This window comes from Tiliqua scincoides, chromosome 5, assembly GCF_035046505.1.
Source record: "Tiliqua scincoides isolate rTilSci1 chromosome 5, rTilSci1.hap2, whole genome shotgun sequence".
In the NCBI taxonomy this organism is placed as follows: domain Eukaryota; kingdom Metazoa; phylum Chordata; class Lepidosauria; order Squamata; family Scincidae; genus Tiliqua; species Tiliqua scincoides.
In genome coordinates this window covers 75,410,983-75,424,490 of record NC_089825.1, presented here as the reverse complement: position 1 = coordinate 75,424,490, position 13,508 = coordinate 75,410,983, and the positions used below count along the sequence as shown (strand labels likewise).

At 41.0% G+C, this 13,508-nt stretch overlaps 1 protein-coding gene across 5 annotated transcripts in view; it reads right to left on the bottom strand.

The window, feature by feature from the left end:
- LOC136652069 (charged multivesicular body protein 3) overlaps positions 1–13,508 on the bottom strand; it is a 31,573-nt gene that overhangs the window by 8,507 nt on the left and 9,558 nt on the right. For 2 of the 5 annotated variants that reach the window (XM_066628915.1, XM_066628914.1), the window contains exons 4-5: positions 8,864–8,979; positions 4,501–6,503 (exon numbers count right to left, since the gene is read on the bottom strand). The exons of 1 other annotated variant lie outside the window; for it this stretch is intronic. In XM_066628915.1, coding sequence (XP_066485012.1) covers positions 4,979–6,503; positions 8,864–8,979 — 1,641 coding nt within the window. In that variant the 3' untranslated portion in view covers positions 4,501–4,978. Of the gene's footprint in view, positions 1–254; positions 384–4,500; positions 6,504–8,863; positions 8,980–13,508 lie in introns of those variants that run through there. 2 more of the 5 variants (XM_066628916.1, XM_066628918.1) reach the window with 2 other exon arrangements.

Sequence of the window (13,508 nt, the reverse complement as noted above, 5' to 3'; positions counted from 1 at the left end):
ACTCCCTGAGATCAGAAACCTCAGGGAGGGGGAAGGCTCCCCTCAGCAGGAGAGGATCCGGGCCCTACCAAGTGGTCCCAGGTACAAGACACGTGTTCAGCGCCTATTCACACGTTCAACACTCTTCCCACGGACATGTGTCGTGCTTGCCACTGCAGTCTCAAGCCCTGGCCAACGGCCCGGCCCTTCCCTAGCCCGCCGCCCCCTTAACGCTCCAGGGTGCGCCTTCAGGGCCACCTGCTCTCTGCTATTACCAGTTCTTTCGGTGGCTTCTCTTGGGTTTTCCCGAACAACCCCATCTCCGGCCAACGGCGCTAACTCTGTCCCTTCCGGCTTCCCGTCTCCACCTAAGGCTTCCTGCTAGGGAAACAAGGAAGTGGTGGAAACAGCACGCACGCGCACCCTCCCAACGCGTGAATATTATGCGCTCGGAGTTTTTTATACGCGTGCGCACTTGGCCCTCTCACGCCATCGTAGAGATAGGAAAAGGCTAGAGTTATAATCCATAGCGATAAATGATTAGAGTTACAATCTATAGAGATAGGAAAAGACTAGAGTTACAATTCAGTAGGAAAAAGTTGGAACTTCCTGGTTCTCTTGGATACTATTTTTTTTTCCTAAGGTAGGAGTGAAAGCAGCCCCTTTGGGGGGATATAGTCTTCCTCTTCCTCGTTTTAGCATAGCTGGGATTGGGCAGCAGTGTGTCCACCTAGACACAAAAGGCAGCAATAACGACAGGACTTCATTGTTTAAGAGCCCAACCCTATGCATGTCTACTCATATGTAAGTCCCATCATAGTCAGTGGGGCGTATTCCCAGGAAAGTGTGGATAGGATTGCAGCCTAACTCGTTATTTCATGTGAAAAATGAGTACTGTATGCATCTTTAGTATTGCAAAAAATTGCTCAAATGTTTTTGAAATTGCCCTTTAAGTGTCAGTGCCAATTCAGAGCACTAGCCACTGCTTTGCAGTATCTCTGGGCCTTTTGAAGAGCAGCTTCCAGAAGGTGGTTCTAGGAGGCTCCTGCCTTCATTCAGTTTTGCGTGGTGCACCAGCTGTACCTGTTCCTGGCCCAGGCTACAATCCTATGCACACTTTCCTGGGAGCAAGAATATAACAGGACTTACTTTAGGCCTGCTTAGGCATGGGTTGTCAGTTAGACCTGGCCTTGATTCCCCATGCACTAGTCACATTTCATTTGGATTACTGCAACACTTGGGGCTGCCCTTGAAGAATTTGCAAAAGCCTTGAGAACTTCTTGGGGACTCTCTTGTGTGTCTGCTGACTGATGTGCAGTTAAAGGGAATTTATTGGAGGGTCTTCCCAGTGGTGCGCCACTCCCCATGAAACTTCCTTTTATTTTCACTCCCAGCTTAAGATGCATAACTGCTTACATTGTATTATGTTGCTTATGCTGTGTTTGCTCTCTCAGCATCCATGATTTACTTGCTGTATTTTTAGATTTTGTTTTAACTGCTTTTGTATTTTATTGTGTATTTTGTATTTCTAAATCCACATGAATCCACATCTTTTTGAAAAGCTAGATATGTTTTAACAAATAAGATAAAACTAAGTGAGGGAGGCAATCTGTGGCCAAGAGTAGCTTAAAACAACCATGCATTGTAGTCCACAGCTGGTTTGGATTTTCATTCAAAAATTCCCCATGCAAAATTTACATGGGGAACAAAATTCTGTTGTACATGTTACAACAAAATTCTGTTTCACTTTCTGTGATAGGTAATCTGTATGTTTTTCATTTTTTTAAAAAAAGCAAAGATCAGTCTGCTTAAATTACCCCTAAGGACCTTTTGCTTGAACGCAGGCACCATCTTTTTGCTTCAGCAAAAATAATTAAGATTCCTGTGGCACCTTAAAGACTAACAACTTTACTTCTGTATCAATTTACATCAGATTAAGGTACTGTCTATGAAAGTTTATTCTAATCTGTAAATTACAGCAAGACTCTTTATTGTTTTTGCTGCTACTGAGTAACATGGTTATTCCTCTGAAACTTGCTCAAGCAAAGAATCAAATAAACTTTCTCAGACAACCCAAAAGGTGAAAAGTGTGACTTGAGGGTGTTTCTTTAAACTCAGTACCCAAAGCTAGTTTTATTTGGAATTTGCATTTTACACTTTGTGAGGGGCAAAGTCCACCATGGCTGCATAAAAGTGAATGAAGTGCAGATGTAGCTCCATGCAACTGAATGCTGTGTTGGGCCAGAAGCAGGTTTCAGTTGGCAATTTAACTGAATTGGTCTCTGCTGCAACCTCTGCTGCAGTGTTTTATAGGGGGTATTTTTTCCTGGAAATTCAAAACAGTCACCAACAAAAAGGCACAGGGAAGTATAGTTTCTACTTATAACCATTGAATTGGTGCAATTTAACAACTACTGTACATGTTGTTTTAAGGAAATGCAGGCAGGAGCTGGATGGGAGTTACAAAGCTGAACACACAATGATGACACTAGGGTAGGGTGTGCAGATGCCCTTTTTCCAGGACATGCCCTCTTTTTTAGCCTTGTGTCCTGGAAAAGAACTTAAATGTCCTCCTGTCCTCTTTGAGCAGGCCCCTGCAGGCAGTGCACAGCCTTCTTGTAATAAATAAATTATATGTAATGTAGTTTTAAATTTAATAAGTAAAAATGTTTAAATGAACCACATGAAGTCAATATAAAACTATTTTAGCTTTTATTTTGTCACTTCCTACATTTTTCTTGGGTGCCCTACATTTTGGAGTGCCTTGTCCTCTTATGCGGTTATGACATCTGTTCACCCTGCACTAGGGAGAAAGGGGAGATTAAGCCTTCAGATTTTGCAATCAAAATCACATGCCCCCCAAGCAATCTGCCTATGAGGGGGGAGGACTTCTGTGATTAGATCCCCTCTCCCCAGTGCCACTACTGCCACCCACTTCACAGTCCTCCTCCTGAATAACAGAAGAAAGTCTACTTCAAGTCTGTTGTACAAAAATGTGACTAAGATGTATTAGCTATTGCAAAATATATGACAACTGGTCTAGGTGGCATATACTATCCTCTCAGCATCATTCTCACCTCCCACCCATGCCCTACGGGAAGAACCACCTATCCCTTTGCAGGGTTGTTGGAAACCACTCTCTCAATCCACCTCCAACTTGCAATATTAACAGTAGATTGCATACCTTATGGGGCTATCATCATAAATCAAAGGACCCACAATTTGGTAAAATTTAAGGACTTTTAAAAAAATTCCCTCGTGAAATAAAACCAAGAGATTTCTTCTTCCTCTCTCTGTGGCGGGGACCCACTGCCCTCAGTCACACCTGAAGAGGAGTGTGTTCTCAGAAATTGCTTTCTACACATCACAATTTTTTGTCAGAACTGTGTACATTTAATCTTTTTGTTTACAAAGATAGCAGAAGGCCAATGGTACACATATAGCCTTGAGGGTAAAACCCAAGGAAGTATTGTTGGGTCTCCAGCTCAGCATTCCTCTCTCACAAGCCTTGGGTGATGGGCCCATCTTGCTTACAGATATTCCCACTATTTTAAATAGCTGCTTTGAGCAGCAAACTATCACTTGACATAGCCATAAACATAGGGACCAGACTCTGCAACAGCCTCAGATGTGAACATGGTCCCAATATTCACACAGGCAGCACTATAAAAATCAGCCATAGGATCAGGAGTTCATGCAGCTGCTCATCATTCAGCATGAAATATAGGCTATCATCTGCCAACAGTAACTTCACACAGATTTGCCTAACAGTTGATATATCCAGGCCTTTCTTGGTGGCACCTGGTTTCTAGAACTCTCTTTCTAGCAAGGCCTGCACATTCTTTTTCCATTTTGAAGCTAGTGAAATCTGTTTAGATTTAGGACGACTAAATTTACTATTTGATCTGTGGAGCGTTTTACATTTGGCTGCCTGTCAAATACATGGAACTATTATGAAGAGAGTCAGACATCTAGTCTGATCCATCTAGCCTGGTACTGATGGAAGCAGTCTCTAGAATCTTGGACAGGAGTCTTTTCCCAAGCCCTACTGAAGGACCTTCTGCAATGTAAAGCACGTGCTTTGCCACTGAGCTGCAGTTCAAACCCAACTCTTTTTGTTCTATTTGAGGTGATTATCCAAATGATTGTTTTTAAGGGTTGTATAGATTTGCTGTAGTATGGATTTTCTCAACGAGTCCTGTCAAAAGCCCAGCAATTAGACTAATTAGGCAAGAAAAAAAAAACACATTAAAAACATTTGAAAAAGTACTAGATGAAGTTTCACATTTGCCATTTGGTATTTAAAAAGCACCATTGACATACATGTCATTTGCTTGTGCCAAAAGAAACAAAAGCAGGATACAGTCGCAGCAAACAGGATATAACTATTTTTCTCTGTTGGAATGGTTTGTTAATAAAATTGTTTAGACTAAAATCCAAACATAGCAGCTAGAAGTATTTTTGGAAAACAAGAGAAGGACAAAACATTACTGGAATTATTAATATGACAAATTGTTAACCTTCTTTTAAAATAATTTATTTTCATGGATTTGTTTTTAAATGTATTCTCACAGACCATACATTAATCAACAAAGGTGCGCTGAACAAACTCTAAAACAAGAAACATTTAAATAAAACAATTACTTTATGCTCAGATTTCCAAGGTCACCCATCCTGCTGAATGTTTGTTGAAATATACGTTTGTTGACATACGTTTGATTTTGTTTTTATGCTTGCAAAGAAAAAAGCAAACACAAACATGTTAACTTTTGAAATGCAAAACATTGTAAGGAAAACTGTAATTGAACAAGAAGTACTTATTGTTTCAACATACAAGGCAACCAAATGATTCTGTCATCAATGTTATCATGTTTATTTTAGTTCACTGCACTAACATTTAAACTAAAACTTCAAACCACACAGCCTGTTTGTGACTAACATTTAAAAGGCAAGCAGTAAATATGCGGGAAGATTACAGAGGACATTATTTAGCACACAGCTAAGATAAGCTGTGGTTCGACAAAAGCTGATGATGTGTGTATGGCTTCTTTTTCTTGTAAGAGGCCCACCTACAAACAGGGCAGCAATGTCGCCCCCCAGCTAGCCACATCACAATGCAATTCTGGTGAAACACATGGCCACATGGCAAACCCATTAACAGGCATCCATTTTCAAAATTCTCTAGACACACAACACATTCTGTACAGTGCAACATATTAGCAGGCCAAGCTGACCAATCAGGCTCCATATCTTCTCCATCACTATCACATCTGGCTTTGGCACATGAACAGGTTTCAGCATTGCAAGGAGGTTCTCCTTCACAGATGTTCTGATGGGTACTTTGCTCGTCTTCAGATATCTCTTTGTCACTACTTGGAACATCTTTGCATTCACTGTCCGAGTCACTTTCACTTTGAGAGATTTCCATTTCCTCTTCAGAATGGCTACCGAGACACTTAAATCGCCACATAGGTAAGTTTTTAATGTAATCAGTTGGTATCAGAGGGTGAAGCCACAAATCAGGGAAAGCTAAGTGCTCGAGGAACAGATCTGGGTCTTCATCCCAATCAGATTCAAAGGGGAAGTGCTGGAAAGAAGTAATTGGGTGGAACAGATAGCTAGTGTACCAGTCCCAAAGACTCGATAGCCACTCTAGATTATTAGCATTTATTTCATCACTGTTATTGTGCCGTCTTTTTTTCTCAAAATAATCTATTAATAAGCCATGACCCAAATAAGTGCTGAGGAACAAGGCAGGATGTGAAGAGTAGAACATCCAGTCAGCTCTTACCCATGAAGCTAGTGTAGTTGTGTTAGAATACCTGAACAGTTTTAAACTATATTCATAGAAACTGTCTAAATAAGGTAACTGCAAAAAACCCAAGACTGGAAGCCAAGAAATAATTAAGAGAGAATTGTATGTCCCTAAAGTGCTTATAAGAACAACAAAGCGCTTTATAGTAGCACCTTGGGTAATAAATAGGTCCATCCATGCCATTAAGTTAACCAACACCAGACTTAAAACAAATAAATCATTCACTTCAGGTTGTAAGGAGCGCAAGAATGAGTCCATGGCATGTAGGGAAATAAACTCACCAGTGTTATTCCCATACCTGTAAATTCCTTCAGGAGTTCTAAGTATGTAGGATGGTGTCTTATAGATACCCATTTCTGCCATGTGACTCTTGTTGTCCCAGTTTTCTACATTCACAAAAATAAATTCAACTCTGCCAGTAAACTTTACACTGAGTGCAGAGAAGAAAGCTGGAGGCTGGTCTAACTTAGCAAACAGGTATATTTTTACCCGATACTGATCACTTTTGTTCCATTCTTCTTTCAAGTGTTCTGACTTGAAGATTGTTTTGATCCGAGAAGCTGCATGGGCTGTTATCCATTTGAAAATATGCTCCGTCTCAATTTTACGTCCAGCATATTCTTTAAGCATCACTTTTCCTTTTGAAGTGCTAGTTTGTGGTACTGACATAATTAATGTGGATCTTACCCAACCTCTTCTCCTGCAGTATCTACAAAGAAAACAGTAGATTAAAGCAAACAGTGCTTTAAAATAAAAGTAATTACCATTTGTCTCACTTACTGAAAGTAAATATTTTAAAATCTACAGCTCTTGCAGAAGTTTGTACATGAAGTGCTTCTGAAATATAGTAAGAACCATTTTTTCTTCTGCATCTATAGAAGCCTGCAATAATCTAACAAGCAGCCCTCCCACTATTAGGAAAATACTGATACACAGCCATAGTTCAAATGTCCTAACATTTTGAAATAAATGTTTTATGGAGGAAAAGCAGGATAAAAATCCAATATATTTGTAAAGCACAATTTTACTTCAAGTCAGCAAAGACTGTACTGTATTTCAGCCATCTCAGTGTGGGCGAGACACATACCCTGATATATCTGCATCCTGAAAGCTAGTACAAATTTAAAGCAAATATACATGACTTTATCACACTTGCTTGCTCATTCATGCACACACATGCACCCACCAGAATCCATGTAAAAGATTTGTAAAAGATGCTGGTTTCACTGTTTTAAGAACTCAAGTACCCCTGGACAAAGAATCAACAAATTTTATTTTTTCATAAAAATGTATTAATCCAGTTTTTCATTTAACTGCCTATCTAATGACCACATACACACTTCTCATATAAACCTTTTTACAACCCATATGGGTGACCAAAATACTGAAGCATGGAATTTAAGTCCCCAATCTTTTTACAACATTTGCAAGCAGCAAAGGTAATGCTCGGATGTCGGGTGTTACAGAAATGGCATAAGACATTTTGGTCCTGAGGTAGAAAATCCAAATTGTGCCCCAAATAGCAGTTAAATTATAAAAATAAGCCCAATAATTGACAACTTACTGCCTTTTAATAGATCCCCAAAATATGTCATCTTAGGCAGATTGCCACACTCTGCCTAAATATAAGGAAAGCCCTATAGTGTTATAGGGCAGTGCTTCCCAAACTTTTTAGCACTAGGATCCACTTTTTAAAATCTATAACAATCTATTACAATCCACTAGATGAGAGAAAGAGAGACATATATAGAAAGAAATCATAATAAATTATTAATTCATACTCAGGATCCTGTGTTCTCGAGGGACCTTAAATATAGGGAGTGGTGACATTTGCTAGACTCTCCCTAGAAACAGAATTCAAGGACTGTTCCCCAAAACATTTACAGCCAGGGTACCCAAAGGGCTGGAGAGTAAGATGTGTAGTTAGAGACTTCCACACCAGACAAAAGGCTGAAACTGGGCATGGCACACCAACAGAGAAAAATAAAAAAATGTGACATTTTAATTTTGGGGTAGGATGACTACCTCATATACCATAGGTTAGCATCCATGCTAAACATTTTCTTCTGCAAAACAAGAAAATGCGCTTGGAAAGTGGTTTTTCTTTTACATTTCAAGAACTTTTTACAACTCACTGGTGGGTCTTAACCCACAGTTTGGGAAACACTGGATAGGCAATTCTGGGAAACCTTCTTATCATTGCAACAATCCACTTGCAATCTAGCTTACCATCAACAACAGCATCTTCAAGTAATCTCAGTACTAAAACAAATTTCAGCCGAGTCAGAATAATTACTTGAAGCAGTGATTGAGAAGAACTTTGTATACCGCTATGTCTAGCACAGTGATTTTCAACTTTTTAAAATCATGGTGCACTGACAAGGTGCTAAAATTTTCAGGGCACACCATCTGCTTTTTAACAATTGACAAGGCACACTGTGCTGCCACTGCTCATATTCTGAAAGGCCCTACTAATAAATTACCCCTTCCCCCAAACTGCTGTGGCACACCTGAAGACCATTTGCAGCACACTGGTTGAAAATTGCTGGTCTAGCACTTCCTTTTCTCCCAGCTGGGTTCAATTCCAGTATGGGAGCTGGGCTGAGGAAAAAGTTATGTTAAGCGATAGACCACAGCAGGGCAAATTGTAGAGTTTAGGTATCTGTGCTCTTTTTCCTCTTAAAATATTATCTTCTCTATGCAAAAATAAGGCAGCCTCATTTAAAAGACAAGTATAGTACTGTCATGTCTCATATGACCCATAAATTCTAAACAAGCCAATGAGAAAGTGAGAATTAGGATTGTGACGAACACACAAAATCAGACACAAAGAAGACATACAACTTCCCCAATACCATGAGTACTAGAAGCATGGAAAGGGAAATGCAAATCATTCACACTATCTGTTGCTGTGCAAGGCTAATGTTCAAAACAGTTCTCAATTAACACAAATGTGCAGTGGCTTTTTATGTTGGTTATGATTTACTTACAATATTTCTAAACATTAAGTTCACAACACGGTTAACCAACGTTTCTTCAAAACCCTCTATAACATCTTCAAGTACATACCTTGGGTCACTGGAGCAGTTAAAAGTGCCTGTACGTATGCCAAACCTTGACACCTTCTTCACCATTTTCTCCCAATGAACCTTTCCCATTAGAGGACTTCGATCATTTGCTATGACCTGTTATTCAAAGTAAATTTTAAAAACACACAACTTTGTATGAACAGTTATATATTTAATGAAGCATACACTAAAAGAAATATGTAAACAGAAAATAAAAAGTTAATATAAAACTTCAAGAAAAATCATTCATTATGAAACATCATATCTGGCTACTTTTACCGCAGAGCTATCCCTGACATGCCGTTGCATGAAACTGCTATCACAAGCGTAAAGAAACCCATTGTATAATATTGGGTCAGCCTATAATGTTAGAATGCTATTTGCAATGTTGCTGGCAGATATTAAAATTTTCAAAACAGAAACAGCCAAGGATGGTGACAGGAGTCAAGCACTGGCTAGGGGCCCACACTCAACAGAAAATCCACCTGGTCAGGCTGACCCTTGAAATGTCAAGTACGGGTGATAATAGTAGCTCCCAATGCATCAGCGTGGGTAGAGAGCATTGGGAGAGACAGTACAGGACTTTGCCCCAGACCTCCCAGTAACAACACCAACACTGACAATTAAAATATTGTGAAAGGAATTGTTTTTGAAAGAGAGCTTCCAATAACCCCACATCACCAAAACAGGAATACCATTAAAAATGGAGACAAAAAATCAGGTAATATTAATGGTTACAAGGGCTACAAGCCACATTGATAAAAGCAATAAAGGGGGGGAAGGGAAGAAACAGGAGCTTGGTTCAGCCTGACAGGCAATTTTAAATGACATGTCTCTTGGTGCCTGGCAGTTACATGCTCTGATTATTTTAGGAATGGCTCACGGACTGATTGGCTATGTAATTTTAAGCCTGTATTTTAGATCTTCCATTTGATGCAGAATGAAAACTGTCCCACTAGTCACCTCACACTCAATAATTTGTTTCCCAAGTTGAATGGTCAAGCAAATGCGATCACACAGAATGGAGAATAAGAATTAAAATTGGAAGATATTGTCAAAACTGCAACCTTCAAAAGAGCCACAAACATATCTCTCTCTAAAGCAGAGAAACACACAGCTGTTATATTAGGAAGACAACACATTAAGTGTTCTCAAGGTAATATATAGACAATCAATAAATACTGTTTGACAGCCTCTTCTACCTCAATTCAGTTGATACCTAGGATATCAGCTAAGGCAGGGGTCTGCAAACCCCAGCCTGGGGGCCAGATGCGGCCTGCGGCAAGCCTCTATCTGGCCCATGGCTAGCCTCTTGTCCCCTGAAAGCCCCTGGCCCACTTTGCCAAACATGACTGGAATGTTGGTTGCATCTGGAAGGTGTTCTAAGGGCCAGAGAGGTTGAATGAATGAACCCATTTATTCACACATCTAAGTTCCATCTCTAATTTATTTATATAAATTTTATATTTAAATTTTTTTCTGGCCCTCAAAACTGCCAGACATTTGATGCGGCCCTCTGGTCAAAAAGTTTGGAGACCCCTGAGCTAAGGCAATGAGACCAACTGCCACTAAATGAATAACCATTCTATTTTTACTATTTGTACTGTTTTTCAAATGCATTATTTGTAAATAGAGCACATGGAAAAAACTCACAGATCTGCTGTTCAGTTAGCAAGGCTAAATCAGATGTAATGAGGTCTGATGGTTTTATTTTTGCTTTTTTAACAGCAGCCTGGGGGCCTTAGAAAGGAGTGAAACTGCAGCGGTGACAGGGGAGGTTGGGTGACTTTAGGACTTTGCCTCCAGCCATTCTGCTCTCAATTGCACCCTTGTACCATTTCAAAACATAAAATATTCCACTGGCTTTCAACTGCACCTTCCTTCCCTTTAAAAAAGGGCTTGGGGTTGTGTAGACCACTGGGCCATGTTATACATTTCACCATAATGGTTTTTGCTCCTTAAATTATTTACTCCTTTGTATTGGCAACCTTCAGTCTCGAAAGACTATGGTACCGTGTTTCCCCGATAATAAGACCTATCCCGAAAATAAGCCCTCCCCTTACAGTGTAAGATTCCTCTAAAATAAGCCCTCCCCCGAAAATAAGCCCTACTGAGATTGCTACTGTAGTGAAGGTGATCCCCTGCGCTACGCGCTACATTACGGTACCCTCTGTATGCACCGTCCCGTCCCCCCCCCGGGTGAAACGCACGCCGCGCTCCGAGCTGCATCCAATCAGAGCTGCAGCAGTGAGCGCGTCATCCTGTTCTTCCCCAGTGATTTGCTTGCTGGCGCCATTGAGAGCAGTGCCGCGGAGGAGAGCTGAGGCAGGACAACATAAAAACCCGGTATGTAAGCGGGAGTGAGGGGGCATGATGGAGGATAAAAGAAGAACTCAGGAGGCATGATGGAGGATAAAAGGGGCACGATGGAGGATAAAAGAAGAACTCAGGAGGCATGATGGAGGATAAAATAAGCACTCAGGGGGCATGATGGAGGATAAAAGAAGAACTCAGGGGGCATGATGGAGGATAAAATAAGCACTCAGGGGGCATGATGGAGGATAAAAGAAGAACTCAAGGGGCATGATTTGTTCACATTTACCTGTTTATTAAAATTGCTGTCAATGTTCATTAAAATAAGCCCTCCCCTGAAAATAAGCCTTCTGGTGTTTTTCTGTCCAAAAATAATAATAAGACAGTGTCTTATTATCGGGGAAACACGGTATTGCGCTCTGAAAGGTAGTTCTGGCACAGCGTCTAGTGTGGCTGAAAAGACCAATCCGGGAGTGACAATCCCTTCCACACCGGGAGCAAGTGCAGTCTGTCCCTGGTCTGTCTCCCTGGCTATGGGCCTTCCTTCTTTCCCTCTTAGCCTCAGACTGTTGGCAAAGTGTCTCTTCAAACTGGGAAAGGCCATGCTGCACAGCCTGCCTCCAAGCGGGCCGCTCAGAGGCCAGGGTTTCCCACTTGTTGAGGTCCATCCCTAAGGCCTTCAGATCCCTCTTGCAGATGTCCTTGTATCGCAGCTGTGGTCTACCTGTAGGGCGCTTTCCTTGCACGAGTTCACCATAGAGGAGATCCTTTGGGATCCGGCCATCATCCATTCTCACGACATGACCGAGCCAACGCAGGCGTCTCTGTTTCAGCAGTGAATACATGCTATGGATTCCAGCACGTTCCAGGACTGTGTTGTTAGGAACTTTGTCCTGCCAGGTGATGCCGAGGATGCGTCGGAGGCAGTGCATGTGGAAAGTGCTCAGTTTCCTCTCCTGTTGTGAGCGAAGAGTCAATGACTCGCTGCAGTACAGAAGTGTACTCAGGACGCAAGCTCTGTAGACCTGGATCTTGGTATGTTCCGTCAGCTTCTTGTTGGACCAGACTCTCTTTGTGAGTCTGGAAAACGTGGTAGCTGCTTTACCGATGCATTTGTTTAGTTCGTTATCGAGAGAAAGAGTGTCAGAGATCGTTGAGCCAAGGTACACAAAGTCATGGACAACCTCCAGTTCATGCGCAGAGACTGTAATGCAGGGAGGTGAGTCCACATCCTGAACCATGACCTGTGTTTTCTTCAGGCTGATTGTCAGTCCAAAATCTTGGCAGGCCTTGCTAAAACGATCCATGAGCTGTTGGAGATCTTTGGCAGAGTGGGTAGTGACAGCTGCATCGTTGTCAAAGAGGAAGTCACGCAGACATTTCAGCTGGACTTTGGATTTTGCTCTCAGTCTGGAGAGGTTGAAGAGCTTTCCGTCTGATCTGGTCCGGAGATAGATGCCTTCTGTTGCAGTTCCAAAGGCCTGCTCCAGCAGGACAGCGAAGAAAATCCCAAACAAGGTTGGCGCAAGAACACAGCCCTGCTTCACTCCGCTTCGGATGTCAAAAGGGTCTGATGTGGAGCCATCAAAGACAACAGTGCCCTTCATGTCCTATTTACTCCTTAGTTGTAAACAACTGTCCTTTTAGTATTCTTACAGCTTATTACAACATTCTAGTTACCTGCCATTTTGAAGTGAAATGTACTTCCCATTTTTCTGCCTTTCATCTTTCTACATCCCAATCATCTGGAAGAAAGCCCCATTGCTTTAAGGAAGAGTTAACTCTATTATGCTCAGAACTGCAACATTACTGATAGTTTCATTTTTAGAACTATCCTGATGCAGCCCACACATTACACAGCCATAAAGTACTGTACAGCAAAAACTTCCACAATCAAAGAGTTTTTGCTGTTCAGTGCACAATTGAAGCATGTATTCCTAAATATATCACCTAGAAAAAAGGGTGGGATATAAATGTCAGAAATATATAAAATATTTTATTTATTTAAGATTTATATAGGGAAAAGAAATATACTATGCTATACACAGAGAGGGATGACACTACAATAGAAAATCAGGATTTTAGAAAGCAGTTATTAAGGTATTTTAATAGCAAGCAACCTTCATATTCAGGAAAGCATGGACCATATTCTGTTTATTTTTTAAAACTTAACAATATTTTGCAAGCAGCTAGCTTCCCACAGTTAGTCTTTCCCACAGCAGTGAGGCACAGAAGGAACATAACACACAGGAAAAACAAGATAAATCAACACTATGTTCAAGGAAAGCACACTGAACACTGAAAACAAACCCATTACCCAAAAAAAAAAAACC